This window comes from Xiphophorus maculatus, chromosome 21 (assembly GCF_002775205.1).
Source record: "Xiphophorus maculatus strain JP 163 A chromosome 21, X_maculatus-5.0-male, whole genome shotgun sequence".
Taxonomy (NCBI): Eukaryota; Metazoa; Chordata; class Actinopteri; order Cyprinodontiformes; family Poeciliidae; genus Xiphophorus; species Xiphophorus maculatus.
In genome coordinates this window covers 15,404,971-15,429,453 of record NC_036463.1, presented here as the reverse complement: position 1 = coordinate 15,429,453, position 24,483 = coordinate 15,404,971, and the positions used below count along the sequence as shown (strand labels likewise).

At 39.4% G+C, this 24,483-nt stretch overlaps 2 protein-coding genes across 6 annotated transcripts in view; both read left to right on the top strand.

The window, feature by feature from the left end:
• The first annotated feature begins 762 nt into the window (after positions 1 to 762).
• Positions 763 to 7,565, top strand: LOC102220116 (PI-PLC X domain-containing protein 2-like). The gene is made up of 8 exons (XM_014474013.2): positions 763 to 977; positions 1,315 to 1,451; positions 1,554 to 1,673; positions 3,078 to 3,131; positions 3,250 to 3,405; positions 4,413 to 4,523; positions 5,192 to 5,322; positions 6,240 to 7,565. Exons 1-8 carry the CDS (start codon positions 875 to 877, stop codon positions 6,397 to 6,399), a joined length of 972 nt encoding a protein of 323 aa, XP_014329499.1. The 5' UTR covers positions 763 to 874; the 3' UTR covers positions 6,400 to 7,565.
• Positions 7,566 to 11,832: 4,267 nt separating this feature from the next.
• LOC102219853 (pleckstrin homology-like domain family B member 2) overlaps positions 11,833 to 24,483 on the top strand; it is a 36,978-nt gene continuing 24,327 nt past the window's right edge. For 2 of the 5 annotated variants that reach the window (XM_023325841.1, XM_023325842.1), the window contains exons 1-5: positions 11,834 to 12,277; positions 16,974 to 17,030; positions 17,190 to 17,313; positions 18,730 to 18,828; positions 19,082 to 19,165. In XM_023325841.1, coding sequence (XP_023181609.1) covers positions 12,245 to 12,277; positions 16,974 to 17,030; positions 17,190 to 17,313; positions 18,730 to 18,828; positions 19,082 to 19,165 — 397 coding nt within the window. In that variant the 5' untranslated portion in view covers positions 11,834 to 12,244. Of the gene's footprint in view, positions 12,278 to 16,973; positions 17,031 to 17,189; positions 17,314 to 18,729; positions 18,829 to 19,081; positions 19,166 to 21,590; positions 22,107 to 24,483 lie in introns of those variants that run through there. The other 3 variants (XM_023325840.1, XM_023325843.1, XM_023325844.1) reach the window with 3 other exon arrangements.

Sequence of the window (24,483 nt, the reverse complement as noted above, 5' to 3'; positions counted from 1 at the left end):
AGGAGCATTACATTATTTGCAGGATAGTAGCTCTCAGGGACGGGAACTGGTCACCCCTGGTCAAGCGTCTGATGACTGCTCTGAAAGGAGCTGTTCACAGTGCATTCAACAGACTTTTTTTTGTTGTTGTTAAATGTTGAACACAATGTATCATTTTCTGTCCCAATGATATACTACTTGGTGTTGATCTATCGCATAAAATTCCAATAGTTTAAGAGGCGTCACATTTGCAAGGCACTTTATCGAAAGTGAATTTTCTCGAGTTTGCAAGACAACATGGCCAGAAGAAATAAGATATTTGATGATGAAGTTGGGTTGGGTGTGTCATTCTATATCAACTATGTGGCTGTCCTAATCTGATGCATTTGATCAGATTAATTCTTTATGCGCAGTCATCTAACCGATCCACACATCAGTATTTGCTGACTCTGGACAATATGAAGATCTGAGGCAATTTCCTTTCCTCCAGCAGTTTTTTACCGGTGTCTGTACTTCTCATTGACGATTGTAGCTCACACAAAGAACAGGTTAAGCTCAGACGTACCAGGATGGGCGGGGAAGAGGGTGTAACCAGTGGAAATGGACTTAAGAGGATTATTGTGGTCGTTAGTTCCCTGCCGGTCTCATTAAGGATGACCAGCAATGCCGGTGTGAGAGCACACATCGTCAGGAACAATCGAGTCACAACCAAAGTAGAGTTTTTTATTTTTAATTTCTTTTGACACTGCAATGAAATAAATTAATTGCAACATTCCACGATGACCTGCTGTGGTTGTTACCTACTGGGAGCACATGGTGATCCGTTTGCAGGCGCGCGTTTGTACCAAAGAACAGTTTCCTGACCAGGACGTTGGCAGGCAGCCTACTGAGGGACATGAGGACGAGACCTGCTGGGATTGGGAATGCCCATGCTGACTGGATGGGTTCGCTTCCCTCCATACTCAGTGCCATGCCTCTCAAATATCTTGCTGTGCCAGGTGAGCAGGAATAATTGGGGATAGAACAGGAGAGAAGAGATGGAAAATTTGACAATAGGGTGGAAAGGAATGTAATTATTGCTCTGTGTATTTTGACTGAATGATGTGAAGAAGAGTTGAGCTCTTAGTCCATTCAGGGTAGGCAATTGTAGACCAATTATCCAGAAAAACCAAACTCTCCAAGTCAAGTACCCTCTCCCCCGCCCCCCACGAGTTTTATTGCTTTCATCTTGTTTTATCTGCCTCGTCTGCTCCTCAGTTTCCATACAGATGCAATTTTTCCTCTCTTCGTCGGGCACGTTTCATTAGCAGCAACATGTTTCATCCTTTGTTCCAGGTTCTCATGACTCCTTCACCTTCTGGGTGGATGTGCATGCCCCTGTGGGCCCTGATCAGAAGTTTTATGTAAAGTACCTAGCCACCATGTTCAGCGTGCTAGCCAAGAAAGTCATGGTGAAGTGGTCAATGACACAGGTACCAATCTCAAAATACAGAAAAGTTACAATTTTGAAGATGTGTTCTTCCATGTACGAATTTGCAGCCTCTTCTAAAATATTCTGTGATCTGTATTCCCAGAATCTGACATTCAGGGAGCAATTAGATGCAGGAATTCGTTACTTCGATCTCAGGGTGTCTTCTAAACCAGGTGAGCCTGGAAATGAGATCTACTTCATCCATGGCCTCTTTGGACACAAGGTGAGTAAAGAAAAAAAGAAACAAAACACCCACAATCGCGTCGAGTCACACTACTTAATATATTATTTCAAATATGTTTCTGTTGAAAACAATAGATAAGTGTTTAACCATTTTTCAGCTTATTGTAACAGTTTGTCTTTTGGGGGTTTGTTTCTGCAAGAGTAATGGTATTCTTGCAGTATTGTGTGTCACTAAGTAGGGCATGGAGATGACCCAGAGTAGGGATCAGAGGGCATGCTTAGCTGTAAACATTCTTTGTCTGAAATGGGTCATTCCAACTGTTCCCCATACAAATCATCATCATTGTTATTTATTCATAATGTAGCACATCATCAATTTTACTCTCCCCCACCATGTATGATGGAGGCACCAGCTTGTTAACACAAATAAATATATTCATCACCTGTCAGCAAGTACACTGAGCATCATTTATCATTTTGAGTAAGAAAGGGAGGTTTAAATCGCTGCGACTGTGTCATGGTCATTGCTGCCAGAAAGGCTGTAATGATGATCAACATAGACTTTTACTCGTAAACATTTCTCCAGTGAAAAAAGAACGGCTAGAAAATAATAGTAATAATAATAATAGTAATAATTGAGCAGCATTTAAGTGGACAAATGTCTTGTTGATCTCAGTGGTGAGAATTAACTGACGGGGCTGAGATGAAATGTGTGCAACAGAACCTGCAAACTGATTTCTCAAACATGGCAACTTCCTTGTTCTCTAAAGCCTTTACACGGCATCTTTGCAGTTTACGTTGTCTGTGTGTAAGTGTTTTATGTGAGCAAACTTTAACATGAGTTTGTTTTCCATGTAACTTTGCCATTGCTGTCGTCTGTCAATGAGTTTACAAAACATTTCAGCAAGAAGGCAGTTTAAAGTGCTTAAGATCATAAAAACACTAAAATAAAAAGTCATTAAAATCGCATGCAGTTGAGAAATTGAGAAATCAGTAACATTTTGTTGAGGGGCATAATCAAAATAATCAATACATGTCAAATATATTGATTAATGTTAACCAGCTTGGGGGGGGGGGGTAGCCCTGATTTAAAGCAACTCTGTGTTTTAGCTGTTTTTCAATTTTCTGGAAGTTTGTTCCATATTTGTGGTGGTTCCGGTTCTGGGGATGCAGAGCAGAGCAAAACTAGAACACCTGAGAGTTCTGGAAGGCTGATAAAACAACAACATATCTTTAATGTATTGTGATGCTAAGCCACTCAATGATTTATAAGCTAACAACAGCATTTTAAAGTCTGATCTCTGAGCTTGGCTGGGTCTCCCTTGTTAAAGATTTAAAACTGTGACCAACCAAAAAGCAGCATTTCTTCATGCCTGCATTAGCAACAGACCTTTTGTTCCATCCATCAACTCATCATTGGCTTGTCTTCAATCTGACTGTAAAGGTGAGAGACGGCCTGTTGGAAATTAACTCTTTCTTGAGCAGACACAAGAAAGAGGTAAGAATCATTCTTAATAGTATTAGTAGTAGTAGTAGTAGTATTTAATACTTCTCAGTATCTTTTTTATAAAACAGATAAATGTTTAGATGAATTGTTGATTCCATTCTGGATTAAGGTCGTGCTTTTGGACTTCAATCACTACTACGCCATGGATGAAGATCACCATGTGTACCTCATCCGTATGCTACAGGAAGTGTTTGGCAGCAAGCTGTGCAGCGACTGTGCAGTGGAGAACATTACTCTGAACTACCTGTGGGAGAAGAAATATCAGGTGAGATCCGAACACTGCAGCAGAACTTTTCATCTGGATGTTTTATTTGTTTTTTGCTTTTTTTGCCCCCCCCCTCCAGTCAACAGCTTTATTCCTTTTAAAGCAGTAAATGCATATAAAGTGCATTTTCTGCATCTATAAGAGAACCAACATGTGAGTGTGCGTGTGGTGGAGAGATCAATGAATGTCAGGTAATCCCAGCTGCCTTTGACATTTCTAAGAAGGAATCAGAGGTGGGTGTCATCCCATTAACACTTGTTCTGTCTTGCAACTGTACTTTCCCTTTTCCCCAACGTTAACTTTAAGCGCAGTCGTTTCTGTTTGACTTCACTACTAACTTACAAAATCTACAAAATCTTTTCACCAAACTCTCGTAGACAAGCTTTATCTTTTGCTTTTATTATTTAACGTACATTGTTCTTTTGGGGTTTTTTGTTTTGTTTTGTTTTTTCCTCATTGTAAATGTTAAACACAATTATACGCATGTAAATAGATATGATAGACTGGCAACCATTTCTGAGAAACCCCACATTTCTGTGGCTGCTACTACTGAGCGTGTCCAGGGCTCTATCAGAGGAAAATAGCCTACTATCATTACTTGTCCTGTGACCCTAATCTTTTGCTGACTTAGCCTACTTGGCAGAGGTACCCACGATAGTGCAGGAGACAAGAAAAGGAGAGGATGAGTAAACGTAGAGCTGTGCTTTAAGTACCTGAAGGGGGCAGCATTTCTCTTTGTTATGTTTGTCAAATTCAGGACACTTTTAGTTTTCTGTATCTCTCTTTTTTTCACAACTGCTTCCGATGAACATCTCATGATTAAATCCTAAGAAAAATGTACATATCGTAGAGTAGGAAATGCTAGTAATGCTTAAACAATAGAAGTGGGGTTCATTCTTTAAGACACACAAAGGAGAGGTAGGACTGAATTCAGGCATCTCACATGAGAATTGTAAACTAATATATTAAGGTACAAATATCTTATTAATTATTTCGCCCCTTTACAGGTCATTGTGTTCTACCATCATCCTTCAGCACAAGGTATCCCTGTAATGTGGCCTGGCAATAAAATCCCTGCTCCTTGGGCAAACACCACTGAGCCCAACAAGCTTATACAGGTAAGACAACAACAGTATTTCTTCTGTTGCTTCTTTGCCCTCACATTAGGATAACATCACTATGCATACACAGCAGGTACAAAAAAACAAAACAAACAAAAAAAGTGTTTTGTAAAATAAAACGTAAAGATATCAACCTGAAAGTAGAAAACGGAAAATCACTCATACAGGAGAATAAGACTCATACGCTCACAAACAAGTCTGCCAGGGAAAATGGTTAAATGAGAGTAAAGGTTATGTTTAGAAATGAGAAGTCAAAGTCCAGACCTAATCTAAAGAGATGATGTACTTGAACCTGAGATGAGAGGCACTGATAATATTGGATTGTCCACAGTTAATGAGCAATGACGAAACGTCTCTGGAGTTAAATCTATGTTCCAAATGTCAAATCTAAGAATGAAATCATCTTTTGCCACTCTCTGGGTTAACATGACAATCAGAACAATTTACTCTGTCTTTTCTATTTTGTCACCCAACTACAATGTTTTCTTCCCCTGCTGCATGCCTCCATGTCTCAAACACATTGTTTCTCTGCTTACCTAAAATAAGCCTTTGTGGACAATGTTTGCAGCTCATCCTTGCGTAACCGTGCAAACAAAATTCGTGTGCTCATTTTCTTTTTCAATAAGTTTTTTTTTCTCTCCCCCTTTTATTTAACTTTCTCTTAGTTTCTGGAAACCACATTGAAAGAAAGAAACAAACAGGGATCCTTCCATGTCACCCAGGCTATCCTCACTCCTACGGCCAACACTGTAGCCAAAGGTTTGGTGTGGGGGCTGCGTGAATACCTGGTAGAAAGGTAAGTACCAAACTACATAAATTAGTTACTTTTAAAAAAAAAAAATCTTGTACATCATGCTATGTGCACACATTGTCATCTTGCCTCACATGATTGGTATATTGGTCTGTGCATCGCTTACGATCACAATTCAAGGTGCAGATGTTCTCATTTGCACGTCATGCCTCAGATATATCTCAGTTTTTTCTAGAGAAATCTTGTATGGTTGCACGCACTCTCCAGGGATCGACTTTCTCTAGCCTTCAGGAAAGCTCAAAATGAAGTCGAAATCCTGACACAGAGAAAATACTCTTCATACCTTCAGATAAGAAAAATATGGGACCAGCACATTATGTTGCGGCATATCATCCCCGATGGACTGGACGGAAACGGGAGGTGGTCTAATTTTGCACTTCTCGGGAAGTACAATTGCGTACCACAAGCAGATAAACACATTAGCTTCCAGGTTTTGTTCTGTTAGGCTCTGACGGGGGACATATATTTGGGTGTTTAAGGTGATACAGCCACATTAGGTCTGTCTCTGAATGTGTTGTGCCTGGTAGGAGTGAAAAAAAGATGGAATGCAGAGGAGTGACTCCAAGGCAAGAGTGTAGGAGTTGCAGCTAGCTTATTTTCTTTAGATAAGTTTTCTCCCACATCATCCTATATTTCAAAACACCAACAGCAGGCTCAAAAAAAGTTAGAAGGCCAATACAAAAAACTGACCAAATTAGAGTTTGACAGTATATATCACAACGGTTTCTACAAGTGTAACCAACCAGAATGAGGAAATTCACTTTTAATTTCCTTAAAAGGAAACCAAAGGTTTATCTAAAGCTATCTTCTGTTCCATACATGCTTCAAATAAAGCATGTTTGGAATACAAGATAGTTCTAACTTTGTTGTCTCTAATAGTCTGTCTACTTTCATCAATCTAGAAACCTGCCAACCATAATGTCTTGGGTTCAGAGTCAACGGCCAGGAGTGGATGGAGTCAACATCATCACTTCAGACTTTGTGGAGCTCACTGACTTTGCCAACATTGTGATTAAACTCAACAACCTACTGCTGTCTAAGTCAGAACGCAAACCCAGATGACACATGCGCCATTTTTGACCAGAGCTCAGATGGCTTGGTTTCATATCTTCCTTCTTGTTTGGATAAAATGGCTTCATTGATACACATGACGTTATTGACTTTCAGGACTTTGTAGCTGGTACGCAGGCAGCTTTTCTGCTGCCTGGAAAGCTTCAGTTTCTAATTCAATGACTCAAGTTAAATGGCAGGCTTTGCAGAAATTTGTAAGCCTTTAAATATTCCTGAAACACTTTGATTTTACTTGCAGACAATTTGTTCAGCCTAAATTTTACAATACAGCCAAGAGGAGTTTGGGAAAGCAGGGGAAGAGTGGTTTGTATTCAATTTTACACAGGGATGTACCTCACATCGCTGCTATGAAATGTAACTGTTATACAGACCACCCATTTCACAAACGCTCCACTTGTTACCACGGTTATAATAATCCTAGACATACTGTTAATCTTTTACATCTAGATCTGTTATTTATCAAAATGGTGATTAACATACAAACACAGAATTTCTATTTATGAACATAGACAGTAATAAGAAAATACCCAACAGTCTCCACCAAGTTTTTCGAAGATCGGACTAAGTATTAAGTTGAAACGCCTCTACCGGTCCAGAAGTCTCGCGGTTCATTCAGATGCAGATTAGCGAATTCAAATTTCATTATGTTATTTTTTGACACTTTCTACTGACGAGCTTTCCCAGCAAGCCACTCTTGTTACACCTTTTTTATTTATTTATTTTTCTAAATGTACTTCTATGAATGTCAGCATGTAACAGGTTAAGTCAAGCCTATCGAGTCTGACATGGATTTCCACAGTTTCACTATTTGGCCTGACTTTGGCCTCTTTGGGGTTTATTGTCCGGGATGTTCATTCCTGGAAAGTTTTCTGCTGATGTTTGCCACTAGTCTATATATATATATATATTATTTTTTTTTTCATTATACAGTAATAATTTTCAAATTGTTTGTAAATCGCCTTATAACTCTACCCAGACTTGGGTAGCTAGAATTGCTTACCCAAGGTGATCACTATCTTTCCTTCTTGCCGTCGACACGCGACTGGCAAACTGCTGAAGTTAGTGCTTTTACACAGGAAGTCACTGCTGACGATGCCTCGTTACTCCAGTGTATTTGATCAGATGAGCCTGGTTCTAAATTTTCCTCCCAAATCATATAAAAGGGCAGCTTTGCATTTGTTTATTTCAAAATAAATAAAGGTGTTAATTGTCTCTGAGAACTTATTTAAAATAATAAAACCTGGTAGAGACCACGTTGTTTTTTTGGTGGGCGGAGGGAAATGAGACCTAAATCCCTACCATTGATAAATGGGGTGTGCTCTCTTTTTACAGTTACTGCATGTAGCAGTAAAAGGTAATGAAAAACAAATGCATTTTCAAATTGGGCCTAGCTAGGCTTTTTCACTCTTCACTTTACCCCAGTGAAGTTGAGGGGAAACGTGTGTGCTGTTATTTTTTTTAATTTATTTTTTGTTTACTTTTTATTTGTAGGTTTTGGGCAGGGAGTCCACTGGGCCAGCTGTGTCTCAACATGAATGGCATTTAACAAGCGCTATAGACAGTAACACCTTCAGGGCATAAATTCTGCAAGGCTAAATATGTGTGGAACTTTTGCCACAATTCCCATAAAGCATGTGCACCCATAAAAATAAACAGTTGCACTTTTTATGGTTACAGTTTGTTGGGTTTGATGTAAAAATAAGGGGGGAAAAAAAAGCTCCATTTAGAGAAATGTTGGCAAAGTCTCATCAGAACTTAAATATGTAGCCATTAAACTAAGCACAAGTCAATGAATGCGTGCTAACTGTAGAAAGTGTTTTCTGTACATTTGAATGTTTTCTGCATAAGTGTGTGTTCCTGTGTGATTTGTGCCTTGCAGGTTTAGTGATTACTATGCATCCCATAGACAGCAATGCTCTGAATATCTGCACTTTTTTGGTCAAGAAAGGGAAAAATAAAAATAAAAACAGGGAAATGGGGAAATCCTATATATATGGAACAACTGTGTGACAGACTGAGAAGAATTCAGTAAGAACAAAGCTAAATATCTGGAATTAAAAAAAAATAAAATAAAAACTTTTATCCTCAGCATCAGTAGCATGTAAAAGTTAACTGTGATGTTCTGTTTCTGTGTACGCTTGACCACTTCTCTTCACACCCCATCTGAGTTGTTGTTGTTTTTCTTGCGAAACTGCCTGCATCTGTCCAGGCCGCGTTGTTGACACTGTTGCGTGTGGCCACCGATCCCTATGAGGTCCTCTCTCTCACACTGAGACACAAGCAGAGGCACTTTAATTGTGGAGTAATTACACATACCATGGCAGGCAAGTGGGAGAACCGAGAGCAGCAGCGAAGCCGAACTGAAAGCATTCCTCTGTTGTTTGGATTGGTCCTCTCTCTTTCTCCTTGTGTCCCACTTTTTTTTGTTTTCCAGCTGGCTTCCAGGGCTTCATAGGAGAAAGTGACAGCTAATGCGAGATGTTTGCGTTTGCAATAAATAACAGGACTGCTTTTACTTGTGTTTGAACTCGTTACTCGTCTGAATTTATTTATTTATTTTTTCCAATCAAAGTGGAACGTTCTGGATTCCCAATGAATCCAGAACGTCTCATCCAGCTCCTCAGCCAATTTCCAAACAGTCCAGTACAAACATCTCGATGCTCATAAATCCTCGGCAGACGTCCTCATGACCAAACATGGTTGCAGTTGTATTAGCATTTCGGGCAGCAGGATTATTGTCACGGTTGGTTTCACGGTTTGTCGAGAGATGGAAACTGTGGCGAGGAGAAAACATCCACACGACGTGTCCCTGTTGAGGCTAATGGTTTAACATTAAACAGCTGAGTAAACTCGGTTTCAATCCATTTACCGTCTGCTATTTCCGCGATGTAATATACCAAAGTCGACTGGGTCACTAGCATCTGTGGCGCACAAAATTGTCAGTATTCCCTGACAGACTGTAGTGACCAGGATATTTATACAGCTGTGAAAACAGCTGGAGGTGTATCTCATGACTATCTCTCCTCCAAATGAATTAAAGGTGAGCAAAGACAGACTGAATAAATCATATTTGAGGAAAACTAGCCTTAGTATATTTGTGTCTTACAGTCACTTAGTTTTCCTAAGCTGTTTACTCAGACTTTACATTGTAAAAACATGCCGAATGACTGCGTGAATGAATGTGTCCATCCCAATTAGTTCCTCTGTAGTAAAATAAAATATCAAGCCATGAAGATAGTCTGGAAACAAATGATCTCATATCCATGTTCTTATAGTAGGACATTGGTTTATTATTTGTTTTAGTTCCATGTTTGTTTGTTTGCATTTTTGTTTCATATCATGATTGAATCTAATGTGTAACTCTTTAAAATTTTCCTGCTTCCTCTAACGTAGGGAAAGGAATTCCTTCACATAAGGGTCTAGATTTCCTGCACAACCTTTTGAAAACACACGGGAAAAGTGGAATTCTTTTAGGAATGCAATCAGTCACCATGGAGCTCGTTTGAACACACAGGCCTCGGGATGATGTAACTGGGAAATGCTGGCTGGCACTTACTTCTTAACCCATGAAGATGTGAGAGTGTAAATGGGTTCTGGCAAGACAGTTGGCAAGAAAGAATGTTAAAAGAAGCTAGGAGAAAATGTATCTAGTGGTAATGATGAGGTAACAGTTAGCTTTGTTAGCGCTCCAATCATCTATAGCATCAAGCGATGGCACACCATGTTGAACCCATGTGAAATTTTATAAACATTGAAAGCACGGAGCATGCTGATTGTAATACTTCCAGATTGTGGGAGACCAAAACCTTTCAGAAATTTCCTTCTGGCCATGTGTTTCACTCGTGCATCATGAAATGCGGTGGAGGAAGTGGAGAACAAATTCTTCTTCCTTTTAACTATAAACTCACTTACTTTATTTGCCTGCTTTCTTGTACTGAAATTTTTACAGCGTCACTTTTGTTTTAACCACACAAACAAACAAAAAAAACACCATTTTATTGCCCAACAGTTGATTTGTGAGCATTGCAAAAACCAAACTCCTCAAATGCAGCTGCTTTTATAAAATGGCAGAAAAGATTGCCAAACGAAACAACCCATCAGGACAGATGGCACGTACTTGTTACTCAGAATGATGCATAACTGGGCATGTAGTTGAGATTCTGTTTTTTTTTGTTGTTTGTTTTCAATTGTGCACATAGCATAACCTGAAAAAAGAGCAAACTATACCATTTGAATGTTTTCCAAAGCAAACATTACATAGAGGAAAACACTGGGCGTCTGTAAACATGATGACTGAACATGCCTCGTAGTCTGAATGTGTTTTGAACTGTGTGTTTCTGCCTTGATTTGTTTTCCAGCTGCACTTTTGTGCACAAACAAGAATACACCTTCATAAGTTCAACCTGTTTACTTCCAATTTAATTTGTTCTTTAAAGTTAATTAGTGCTTAATAAACGTTTTTAAGTGTAATTTTTGCTTTCTATAAATGTACGTTGTTGTTCACCACCTCCTACTTAATGTAGGATTCAAATGCAACCATAATATAAGAGGCGATTACTGGCTGATGTATAGCAGATTACTGTGTGCATGACATTTTTTCCCAGCAAAAATCCCCCCAAAAAAGAGTAAAAATATTTCTAATATATGATCCAGTCACATTAAGATGTTAACATTTTAAACTAAGCACACAACTGCTGTATTTGTCAACCTATCTTTTTTAAACTTGAACTGAAAAGGTCCACTTTCACCTTACCCCGCCTCTGATACCAAACCAGCAGTCAAAAGGAAACAGGGATTTTATTTTTAAAATAATGGTTTCTGAGACCTTCTTCTGCAAACACGCAATTACCAAATTAAGGCTTCCACTTCTTCTTTTTTTTTTTTTTTTTTTTTTAACAGCAAACTCTTGACAGACCACTGGAACACAATGCCAGGACTCCAATTGTATTCTCAGTTTGTGTGCCAGAGGAGGAAAAAAAAAAAGTGAATGTTTATCTGATATCCAACTCTTTGATGCTGGAACTTGAAACTTTTTATCTTTGTTTGTCCACAGGAACATTCAATCCCCCCCCCCCCCCCCCCCCCCCTTTTTTTTTTAATAAACCCCAAATCCTTGCAGCTGTTTGCCTTTGCGTGTTTAGTAAAGACAGAAGCTGCAGAGGGAATTCCTTTTAATATTGCTATCACCTGCAGCATCATCTGGATTTGTTTAAATTATTGACTAATAAACTGCCTGGGTCCTGGCTGCAGTTCTGTTGCAATATGATTAGCCAAAACAATCCTATCTTGGTTTCTTATCTCCAGCTGTCAAACAAAGTAAGGGCGAAGGAATGCTCTTCTCTCTCTCTCTCTCTCTCTCTCTCTCTCTCTGCTCTCCCCAGGTCTACTTCGTCTGGCTCGCGTTATTCTTTTTTTCCAGCCTTCTCCTTCATTCATGGCGGGTCAAGTGTAGGTCTGTTAACACCTGCACATTATGCTCTCGATGTGTGTGAGGGTGTAAGGGAGAGAGGAGGAGATGAGAGGAGAGACTCCCTCCCCTTGTTCCGTGTCCAACTCTGCTTCCAGCTGTTGCTGCATTCCTCTGCACGTCGCAGTCGGCTCAGGCCGGCGGCCTTTTTTTTTTTTTCTTCCAAAACTTTTGCGTCAGTTTTGTCACTGGCGCCGGTGCGCGCGGATGCGACAGTGGATTATAGTGTTAGACATATGGAGTCGTACAACTTGTTCATGTGAGTAATGTGTGCGGCTGCTGCCAGGAGTTTTTACGACGACTAAAGGAGCAGAAGATTAACATTTGGAAGAGCACGAGATCTTGGACTGATCGGTCCGTTTCTGCGCGATGACTGAAGTGGCCAATTGCGCGTCTGTAATGGTAAGAATGTACATCAAAAATCATTTTTATATCACAAATTGTAAGAATTAGAAGCAGATTAAAAAAAAACAAAAAAACAACAACAACAAAAAAAAGCCAATCTCACCTACCGCTATGATTGTTATTATTATTATTATTATTACCTAGCTCAAAACAGGTCATTAACAGTAATGGAGGGATGACTTCTAGTGTATTTAAAATGTAAGGATGAAAATATAAAAGACAGAAAAGCAAAATGCACGATACAATAAGTTACGTCAAAATTGGCATTAAATACTCCTACCTTTTTGTTTCCAAAATAAGAGCAAGGTTTCATGACTCAGTTCTCCCTAAGGGTACGATTTCTGTTTACTTGTTCTGATTTCTTCAAATAAATGTGGAAGAACCGTTCCACGCCATTAAACAACTTGGATTGGAACGGCGTACCCTGTAAGCATGAACTAATAAATTAGCAGAAGATGAAAACAGTCGGTAAACTGGCAGCGTTATCGCAGCATTTGTGCAGAAACGCGTGCCATGCTGCGCTTTTTATCCTTAATGGAAACATGTTTTAATGCCTGTATGAATTATTTTTTCTTTGGTTAAATTTGAGAAACCACATCAAAACCAGTCAGTATTGAAACTGATAGTGTTTGTTTCTGTGCTTAATGTCTGTTATTTGGAGGAGTTTAAAGAAAATGGTAGTTTTGTACATATGTTCTGCCTGTGTTGGGTTTAGAGGTGGTTTTTAGCACAGTCAGACTAAGGCATTTGAAACTTTTTGGGTTAAAATCGTGTTCACTTCCTGTTATTTTTCTACTTTGGGGTTTCTTCTACATTACCAATGGTTTTTTGTTGTTTTTTTCAAAGTTTTGAGGTGACCTCACCTCAAAACCTTGAAGTATATTGCAGATTTTTTTTTTCCCTCAGAACCTTTGTCCTTCCTTCTCTCTTGGTCATTTCCTGCCCCTTTGGAAAGCAAACATCACTTGATCCTCTGCATGTGGCAGAAGAAGTCATCTGGGCTTTTCCGCCGGCCACGCACACACATTCGAGTTAGATTTCCTCCACCTTTGAGTCAGCTGCAACAACAATGCACTTTCTTTCCTGTAAGAATCTCGGACTTTTCCCAATGACACAAAGAATGCGAGAGAGTTTGAGGTTTTTTTTTTCTCCCAGCAGGCGATCAAGGTCAGATTGACAAAAAAACATACACACTTTCACTGCTTGCTCTTGTTCATCTTGGTCTCACTGGATTAACGTTGTAGGTATATTTCACGTACACACACACACGGGGATTGGGGAGGTTGGGACATACAGAGGAGGAACGTAATAATATTAAGACCAATGAGTTGCTGAATGTGAGGCACACTGAGACCGACTCCATATTAACCAGCATCACTGATACAATGCAGGCTTTGTCAGGTGGGAGGAGGAGAGGGTAACATTGGAATGCATGGGGAGGGGGCTTTATAAAATACAGAAAAGACGTAATAAGAAAGGCAGAGAGTCCAGTGCACAAATCAAGAGGGAATCTTTAAAAAAAAAAAAAAATACAATATATATGAAAGGCTATTAGAAAGGGAGACAATCCTTTGTCCTCCTGCCATTTCTGATTCTTTGTTTTTCAACTCAAGGCTACTAGAGCTTCCTTTCTTCAGCTAGGGTATAAACTACCTTAAATACAGAGACACAAATACCTATACCTATAACTAAATATGTCAGTAACAAAATGACCTTGGTGTGTTGTGTTTGAGATGCATTGTTAGCTTAACAGTCCTTTTAATGGAAACTACACTGAGCATTGCTTTGAAAGCCAAACACAGTCGGCAACTTCAAAAAAAATGACATGATCCATCCATCCGTCCATCCGTCCGTCCGTCCGTCCGTCCGTCCATCCGTCCATCCGTCCGTCCGTCCGTCCGTCCGTCCATCTGTCCTAAGGCCATGTCCAGCCATCCTTTAGAAAGAAAAACAACATTTTTTGACACTTATATCTGGGTCCCTGTAATTGAACTGGACTTCATAAGACATATTTTGATCTTAAACAGCAGAATCCATGTGGTGAACTAAAATACATTTTATATATGACATAAAACTAAGGCCAGTTTTATAGTATAAAATAGTATTATACAGTTTTATATTATAAAACTCTACAATGTAACTGTTACTGAACTATGCTGAGAAAATGTCCAAATTTTTTCATATGTTGAAAAAGTTGCAATTTGTTTGTCAGCATATGATCAGTGCTGCTGCTGATGATGATGATGATGATGATTAATAAAAAGGAAAAGGCTGAGGCGCTGAGGCCAGAAAGTTAAATCATGCTAATATGCTTTTAGAAATCTTAGTTCCCAACCCCCCCTTCATTTTCCTCTTCTTTTTATTGGTCTAGATGTATCTGTTTTCGTCTTAAATTCTCTCTCCACATGCAGGGCAAGCAGCACGTTTCAGACTCAGCTGTTTCACAGATGGCATCAAAGAGGTTTTTTTAAGAGAACCGTGCCTATATGAAGTTAATTCGTCAAGTCACGGCAGAAACTATTTGCAAGGTTCTAACTCAAAAATGCATAACACCATGCAAAATCATGTTTTAGCTTATCTTTTTAGGTCAGCCGTGATGTTTTGGTAAGATGATGCAAAAAACAAAACAAAACAACAAAAACCTGTAGATATTTAAAAAGGGGGCTTGACACAGCTCACTGCTCTTCTCTAACCAAGGCCAACAAAGCCACAGGCTTGTCATGACCTGTCCTGGAAGTCGTTCACCTGGAGAAAGAAGGTGATTATGGGCTGCGGGGACTAATAATGAGGAAGAACAAAAGAATGAAGTGGTGCTTTTTTGCAAAAGAAAGAGAGAAGGTGGAGCTAAGAAACCATGGCAGACAGAGAGGAACATTTATTCTAACATTCTCCTTCAGGATTAAAGAAATCCTTTTGTTCCTCGCTTGACTCTGAAGTATTTTTTCTTCAAATAATGTTGCCATAACAAATGGCAGATTTGCTTTGTCTACACCAATAGAAAAAAAAGTCATAGGAATGCATAGCTCATATCTACATGAAAGAAGATTAAAAGCTGATATATGGGTTTATTTGTGGATGTTTGCGCACGGATGGAGGTTACGAGGGTAGCTGCAGGCACGGCCGTGTCTGTGAGACGGGGGGATTGTCGGAGGTAGCGAGGGTGTCAAAGCAGCAAAGGAAACGTCCTCAGAAAGGAAGCTGTGGCTGAATTAGAGGAAGCCGTGCAGGGCAGTGCTCCATTTGCTTTCCCCTTTGTAACAAGTTGGAGGAACGAATGGAAAAAGACAGGAAGCGAGATTAAAAACGACAGGGGGAGAGGAGGGCATGGATCGGCAAACGTGCAGAAAAGACAGGAGGATGACATCGACACAAGGCACCGACTTGATGAGGACACGACAGAGTTTAAAAACCAAAAGGAAGGAAAAGAACTGAAAAAAACCAATGCAGTTAGTCGTTATGGAAGCTATTTCAGGTGGCTATGTTAGGCTATTAAAAGATTATTACAGGTTGAGGACAGTACACTAGAGGAAATGGTCCGAGGTGTAAAACACAGAGTGGTTCTGGCGGTTCCCCATGTGCTGCAACCATTGCCACTTTGGGGAGCAGTATTTCATATTTTAGGTTTTTATGTGTGGGCACACAAATAGTGGTAAGCTTTCTTTCTCTCTCTCTCTCTTTGCTGAATTGTAGGGCAGTTCACAGGAACTCCTTGGCACACGATCTGAGGATGTTTACAAAAAACATACACTGCCACACTTCTGATTTCTCTCCCTCTCATCTTCCTCTCTGCCTCTTTTCCTCTTCAAAGTTTGCCATTCTCTTGCTTTCATGGCTGACTGATTTAAGATTTTTCATTTATTTTTGCATTTCACCTCCTGTTATTAAACACTGAGCCTTTCCGTTTCGAGCTGGCTTTTAATTTGCACAACATAATAGTTCAAATGATCCAAAAATATTGTCGTGAATTACTGGCAGGAAGCAAAGATGTGGTCTTGAAATTTTCTGTTGTGATTTTTCCTAACTGTACATATTTGGGAACAAAATGTTTTGTCATGATGAAAAGGAGAATCGTTCCTGTGACATGTATAGCTTTAGAAAGCACTGTAAGCTAAATGAATGTCTGCTGTGATGAGAGTTAATTTCCAAGGGAAAAAAAAGGATTGGGTCAGTGATGGGCAATATAAATAAAAAGTAATTCACCTCTTTAGGGAGTCAGGCAATTTCATTGTTTGTGACATTCTGTTTTAATTTGGATAATCAATGAAGGAATGTGAAACATCCATCACTGTTAAAACTGCTTTAAGAATCTGGTGTAATTAAAAGCACACCAGTTTTATTCTCAAATAGTGCCAAATAAGCTCTTGCTTTGATTCTGATGACATGTTCTAAGAAAAAGGAAACTAAAAAAAAAAAAAAAGTTATCATTTGGACTCAGGTAAGATGCTAATTTCCAGTAATTTGAACAGTTTGCCTGCTAGAAACGTCCGATTTTCTACTTTGCTTGCATTGTCTCATAAATAACATCCCTGATTTCTTTCCTAAAGAGAACTGCATCAGCTGTTAGTCCTTAGTGGGATTGTCTGTGAACATGTTGGTTTTGTAGTGGGCTGGCAGCCTACCAATATTCTCAGCCATAATGCCTCAAGAACTTTTAATCGCTTTCACAGAACAGTGTGTTTGCGTGTCCTTTCAGGAAGCCGAGATGATGTTTAAGCCAGAGTCGGATCAGATGTGTCCGCCAGAACCCAAGGTGAAATAAAACTCTCCCACAAACATGCGCCATCAGTGACACATTTGCATTTATTTTTTACAGAAAATGCATTGCCGCAAAGAGTCAGCTTTCATGTTGTGTTGTTACATCCCTAAAATGCAATAAGAACAACTGGTTATTCCCCACTAATCCTCGCAGTCTCCACCCTTGGACCTGATAGACACGGGGAAAGGCCTGAAGGTGCAGACTGCGACGCCTCATCTGGTCAGCCTGGGCAGTGGGAGACTGAGTGTGGCTATCACCCTGCTGCCACTAAAAGAAGGTAACGTACATTACTAAAAGACAGCAAAAAAAAAGAAGAAAAAAACCCCGAAAAAGCTTGGGATTACCGGGTCATATTTAAGCTATTTATTTTCACTTACATCTCCGATCTAGAGGATCTAGAGGATGCAGACCATTAAATCTTCTAATGTATCCTCACCTGCCGTGCAACTCTTTGACATGGAGCCTGGAGTGAAACCAGATGCCCTCTAATCTCTCCCCATGTCTTAACGTCCTCTTGCTAAACTCCTACGTTGTTGATTCCCCCTGCCCTTCCCAACTCTCTGTATCTGCTCCATGGTTGCAGTGACAAAGAAGCTGAACTATCTGTAAATGTGGAATGCTAGGAATATCACGCTCTATATAAAAAGCAGCAATAAAATATTCATACAGGTGTTGGCACAATCCCAAGCTTCAATGTGTGCCATTTTAATCTAAAAGAAAGAAACATAAGTAGGTTTCAAAAATTCTCTGAGTAAAACTCTGAAAAAGCTGACTATGTTAATTGATCCCCCTGAGTCAATACTTTGGAAAACCACTGTTCTCTGCCATTACACCTGCAAATCTCTTGGGGTTTACGACTAACATCACCTATCAAAAATCACAATAAAGTACGAAGATTTTGAATATATCACAAAACTTGTAAAAGTGTGTACAAATACTTTTGCGAGGCACTGTAGAAAGTTTCCTCTATATCTCTGATTGGGGTTTGTTTACCAAAGCCTTTTTTTATTTCTTTAGTTCATTTCATTTGGTGATAGGAAGACAATACGACTAGATGTTTTTCTCTGCACAGTTTTATGAGAAGTGTAAATCTATAGACCTAAAAGCATTACAAGAAAATGTGCTTTCAATTTGTTAATGTGCGGAATGTTCTTTTATATTCAGATAAAATTGTATTACAAACTCTTTTGCACATGTGTCTTAATTATCCTGCTAAAATGTATTCTCCCATAAAGCTGGTTTCCTCATTGGTATTCTAGATGGTTGCCAAAAAAGTGATAGTGAAGTGATCCAAGTAGGATGTAATACAACATGAGAGGGATGCTTGTACTGCTGATTATTGTTTAATAGCCTCTGGATATTACAAGGAGTTCTAATGCAAACTGACAGATAGTTAATACAAAACGATCTGAAGAAGAATGATGACTCTACTGCACTTAAAGCTTTTACATAGTAATTTTACGCAAGGCTTTTGCACAAAGAGAAAACATTTGCCCTGCAGTTGTTTCTTTTTTAAATTATTTTTTAATTCTGCATAATCACAAGTAACCCACAATTGGCCATCATTTCCATTTTTGACTTGAACAGATGATGTGCAAGAGAACTCAGTTTAAAAAAAGTGACCTATGTAGGCATGTATGTCGGTAGCTCAAACTGTTTACTAGTAATCATTTGTCATTGATTTGCGTCACAGGGGTCACACGTATAGGCCGAGAAGACGCTCCCGTCCCACAGGACATTACGATTGAAGGGCCTGGCATTGAGGCAGAGCACTGTCATATCATCAATGAAGGTTGGCATCAGTTCACCTTAATATAACAGCTTTGTAACAATGGCAAGCGGTTGTATGAATGTTTACAACATGCCACGTGCATTGATCAGTAGTTTCTTATGGTTTAGTCTAGATTAAAGTTAGCGGCTAGAGACCTTTTAACAGAACAACATTTCAAAAACCAGAAACTACCCCTTTTAATGATTTGTCCTACATTGTGTTTTTACTTGTTCTTTACTTGTTAATAACACTTGCTTTATAATTGTTACAACAGGAGGGGTGGTGACCCTTGACCCCTGTGGTCATCTATGCAGTCTGGATGGAGTCCAGGTAACCGTCCCCACACCGCTTACTCAGGGTAAGGTCTACACATTCATGCGCACATTATTAAACATTCCTCTTGCTTGCACACAGTAGCAAGCCTTTTTTTTTTGGAAAATGCTTAAAATATTGCCCCCTACTGGTTAAATTTAGTACATAACTTAACCGGAAATTCACTTCCTTGGTTTGTGTTCAAGCTTTTAGTATTTCATAACTTCTGTATGTGTTTATGTGTTTGTCTGCAAAAAAAAAGAGGTTAGTTTGTGGTTTAGTGGGCTTGCATTCCTCTCTCTGTGTATGAGTCACATGGGCAACTTATGACGTTACGTAGGGAAACAAATGGGTGTGCAGTGTTTTAGTGTGTGTGCAGAAATGTTGGCGTGGTTGTGTCTGTGTTTAACATGATGCGTGTGTAATGGAGGCTGGAAGTGTGTGTGCGCGTGTGTGGGGGATGTATACCTCTGGTTTGGTTTAATTCATAGTGGTTTGGAACAGCAAGCTTCTATAATGAGTCACTCCTTCCAGACTTATGTGTGCTGCCACAGCATACATAAGTCTTCACATTCTGTCATTGTGGACTGCAAAAAGGAGTCAGAGCACACTGAAACTTTCTCACAATTTCTTCTAAGAGTTCTTAACTTCCATTGCTTTCACCCTGTACCTTGAGTGCGTCTCTGTTTTCTGAGAACTATCCTGATCGATTCATCCGTTGCCCGTCTACCCTGTCTGCTCTTTTCCCTCATCCAGTTTCTCAGAATTTTCTCTCCTGCAGAGTGTTCCCTTTTTTTCCGGAAAGTTTGCGCTCTTTGAAACGCTGCTATTTTCCGCTTCTGTCTCACGTAACTCACTGCACCACGATTTGTCTCTCCTTTCCATTTACCTTTTTCAGACCTCCTCATTGTGCTCTGTCAAGCCTAGCCATTTCAAGTTAAATATTGACAGGCCTATTTGTCTTTGCGGTGAGCCTTGCTGATTCAAATATTGACATCGTCTCAGAGTATGCACAGACACAACCCCAGGGTACTGCGAGGTTGTGGGGGGGGAGGAGTAAGTGACTCTAAAGGGGAGAACAAAAAAAATAAAAGAAATTCAAAAGTACTTTGATATAATTACTAAATGTTGAAACTCATTTAATTAAAGAGTTGAGGTAGATGGTGATGGCTTTGGTGAAATTGCAGTAAAAGGAAAAGGGAATGTCTGGAAAAAAATATGGAGAGCCTCAGACGAGATGCATACTTCGGGAACATCCTCTGGCTTCTCATCTCTGTGCTGAAAAACACCAAAAAAAAAAAAAAAAAGAAAAACGCTCATCAAACATACACACAAGGGAGGCCTGGAGCCAATTTACTATGTTTAGGAAATGATCTGTTTTGGATTCTGGAATTTGGAGCTTGACCTGGAATCACATAAGCCTGACTGGTAAGTCACAGGAACAGCTGGAAGGCACTTCTGATACATAAAGGGAAACAATGGCAATCAAGCCGTTTACAAAAGTATCAAATTATCCATTCGTTTTCTGTAGACCTGACGGGTTCGTGAGGGATCTGGTGCATTTCTCCAGCATTGGAGACGGAGTATGCCCTGAACAGATTGTCTGTCCCTCATTGGGAAACACAAAGACAAACTACCATGCATGCACTCACCTTTAAGGGTAATTTAGTCCACAGTAAACTTAACATGCATGGCTTTGAATAGTAAGGGGACATCAGAACCATGTGCATGACAAGAACATGCAAACCCCTCACAGAAAGAGCCTGCAACGGGATTTGAGTCCAGTACCTTCATATGGAGTGTCGACAGTGCATGTGTAAAAACCACGACTGTGAAGCATATGTCACATATGAATATTGTTGAAAAAATAAATCTCTATGCTTATTGTTCAGATTTCTATGCACTCTGAAAAACTCTAGAATTTGATGTACACATTTAGTACGGTCTGGAGAGATATGGGGAAAAAGAAGAAACTTTATTTCATTGTTCCCTAAAAAGTTGGCATCTCTCCAATACCTTAAAATAGGCCAAGAAAAGCATAAATCTTTGAAAAATGTGTTTGAACTCTGTAACATACACCAGGTAAAAAAAAAAAGAAAAAGAAACTCAACCTCCCAGCATTCACATTACTCATTCAAATCAAGACTGCTCCACCAAGCGGCTCCACTTTCTCCCTTAATGTCTTACAGCCATCCCTCATAAAAAGCACTGGAACGAAGCAACCGAGGAGAGTAGACTTAGCCTGCGTGTCCTCTAAAATGTAAATGATTTTTGCCGCATTGTTTCATCTTCTAACTTCTCCATAAATCGCAAGCCTGTTTTGCGTACCTCAGTTTGTTTTGTAGTATAAACCTTTTCTTTGTCATCATGAAACATTTTTAAGCCCGAAACGAGAAGGCAGCTGAACGTATCAGCATGTTTGGCGCTACACTTGTCAAGTGGATTTAAAAAAGTTGAATAGAAATAGGTAGGGAGACAAAGAAAGTTGAGGGGGCGTCCTCCACATACCTCACCGTTGTACCGTCTTTGAACGTACCATCTACACACCGGGGTTGACTACGTACCTTTTATTGCGTAGCTTATAAACTCCCGTGTGTATTTTGTCTTCGTGGTGGTCTGATAAAAAACACCGTTTATTTTAGTTTTTATTTCGCCTACTTTTAAAGTTATTTCTCCAATGGCAACTAAGGATGCTCAACCCCCTTTTTATTTATAGTGAAACTTGGTACAGTCCCCGGGCTGAGGCTGGTGGATGGTAAATCACTGAACTTTCTCCGACACGGAGTCAGGACGGCTGGGGAGGCGTTTCATCACCGAGCAGGGAAACAAACAAGCAGCTCCCAGATTTACAACGAGCTTTTACTTCAGCTTTGCTTACAGAAGTGGCTCTGTTACAGCAGGGTCTCTATAAAACCTCTTGAGAAAAAGAGAGAGGATAAACAACACTTGTTGTATTCGCCGAGCGTTTACTGAATGGGACTCACAAGGTTAGTAACGAATTTATTAGCTACAAAGTTGCATTTACAGTGGCGTCATTTGTTTCCATTTCCCTTTATTTTACCAAAATGTAACTCTTTGTAACTTTCAGAATGGAATGTGTTTATTTATTTATAATTTTTTTTTCTTCTGACGAGTTGGACATAAATCACCACAATAACAAATGACGAACGTATTATTTCGACCTATTAAGTCATTTCTAGAAGAATTTAAAATAGTATTAGCTTTCTATAGTCTGCCGTAGTGGTAGGCCCTCTACCTTTTTGTGCATATGTGTTAAATATAATCTGTATGACTTTATTAAGCTTCCTTTTGTTTTGGCTATCTCTCTGTCTCTTTGTCTGGTAGATCTCAAGACAGATGGTTCTGTTATAATCTGATTTTGCACCTTTTTTTATTTTTATTTAAATTGTCTTTTTTTTTTTTTTTAGCCAGGACCATTTGTGATAGCGATCAAGCTAAAAACTTTGTGAAATAGCCTTAAATAGTAAGTAACCAGTTACAGATTTATTTGGAGGTGTAAATCACTGCTGTTGCTGCAGAGAGCAAACCAAGCCACACAAGTGTTGAAAGTTTCAGTCAGATTGCAGCTGTGTTGTTTCACAATCTGTTGCACTACATGCACTCTAATTGAATAAAACATTTATGTGTGGATTGTGGAGGAATAAATAAGCTTGTGAAGTCTCAGACGAGGAGTGAGCAAACAAAAGAGTACGAGCCTTATGGTAATGAAGCCAGCCACGGTCATGTTACCTGACACCTGGACACAAAACCTGTGAGGTTATTGTTCTTGCAGGTACTGTCCACTGCTTGTCATTTGCATTTTTGGGCTTGTTTTTTTTTTTTTGTTATCAGCCTTAAATAATAGAGATGTGTCGACCTTATCCTGTCTTCGTTTACAAGATTTACACTATATTTCCGATTTAAAACAGATGGAAGATTGTCAATTTTTAGTTATGTTTTTGCTTTTTAGCCTTGGTGAATGTGGAATGGGTCAATGCGCCATGGGTACAATTTGACAAGAAGCAGAGATGCTGTGTCGCTTGAGCTGCGCAGTATTAGAATCTTTAACGTATCCCCCGAGAAAGATCCGTCTTCATGGAGTTGCTTTTGATCACCTTTGCTCCACAGAGGGTTAATGTGTGCCTTATTCTCCCACTGGGAACCTGTGTTTATGCATCATTTCATGAATGAATAAATCCCCTTCTAGATCCAAGTGATTTCTACTGCATTCTGACCACAACTGTTTTTAAAAGCTACTTCTCCATTCAGACGAGAACTGGCAGGAATTTTCCTAACTCTACTTTGAAGTGTTTAAGTGATTACCTTGTACGTCAAAGCTGATAAAGACAGGCCACTTCAGCCTCATCTTGGTACTTGTTGGACATGGGATCTCGACAACTTGTTTATTTTTGCATCGTAGCCTAATTGTTTCAAATTGTCGATTCCTCCACTTATGCTAACCCAAACGGAGCGAGAGTTTCCCCTCCCATAACGCTGTGGCATGCGTAGATCTACATGGGAACAGAAATTGGCTCCAGACATGAAGCGGCCCATACATCTGTGTCCTCAAAGACTCTGAGGTCTGACTTTGTAGATCACAGACTTTAAATTATCCTGTAAATGCATATACAGACAAATTTCAAGTTGTTTCTTGTTATGGAAGAAGGTCTTTGAATGCTGTGTGTGTTGTGGGTAAATCATGCTCCGACACAGGCAGCAAACTCAATTTCCTGGTTAACAAGGGATTTGAATGAGATCAAATGGGTTTTATTGAGTAGAACAGCTGGAATCATTTCAGCCTTTTATTAACAAGAGACTTGATTTTTATCTCATCTAGGCAATTAAGAACTTACAGCGTCTTGGCAAAGTATTAATAACCCTTGGAAGGTCACAGCCACAAACTTCATTGTATTTTGTTGGATTTTTATGTGACAGACCAAGTAGTGCAAAACTGGGAAGCAGGAGGTGAAGGATGGGTTGTTTTCATAAAGTTGTACAGATACAAATCTGATCAGTGAGGTGTATTTGTATTCAGACTGTTTGAATCACTACTTTGTCTCAGTGAGTTTCTTTCTCCCAGATTTGCTGTAGAAGCTGACATGTTTGCTCGTCTTTACAAAATAGTTTAAACTTATTCATATTAAATGGAATGCGTTTGTCAATGTCAGTGTTAAGGCCCAGCTACAGATTCTCAGTCGGATTTAGGTATGGACTTTGATTAGACCATTCCAACACATAAACATGATTGGCTCTCAGCTATTCTATAGTATGTTTATGGGCACTGATCTCATGGATAAGCCTGTTCAGTGAGCAGTTAGTCAGTTAATCACATGTGATTAATCAGTTAATCAAATAGTAACTTTT

What these genes read in the sequence shown, in the direction of transcription:
- LOC102220116 (XM_014474013.2), top strand. Translation starts at nt 875, where the DNA reads ATGAGGACGAGACCTGCTGGGATTGGGAATGCCCATGCTGACTGGATG. An exon ending in ATGGCCTCTTTGGACACAAG is followed by an intron (nt 1,674 to 3,077) that starts GTGAGTAAAGAA and finishes CTGACTGTAAAG; the next exon opens with GTGAGAGACGGCCTGTTGGA. An exon ending in AGCCCAACAAGCTTATACAG is followed by an intron (nt 4,524 to 5,191) that starts GTAAGACAACAA and finishes ACTTTCTCTTAG; the next exon opens with TTTCTGGAAACCACATTGAA.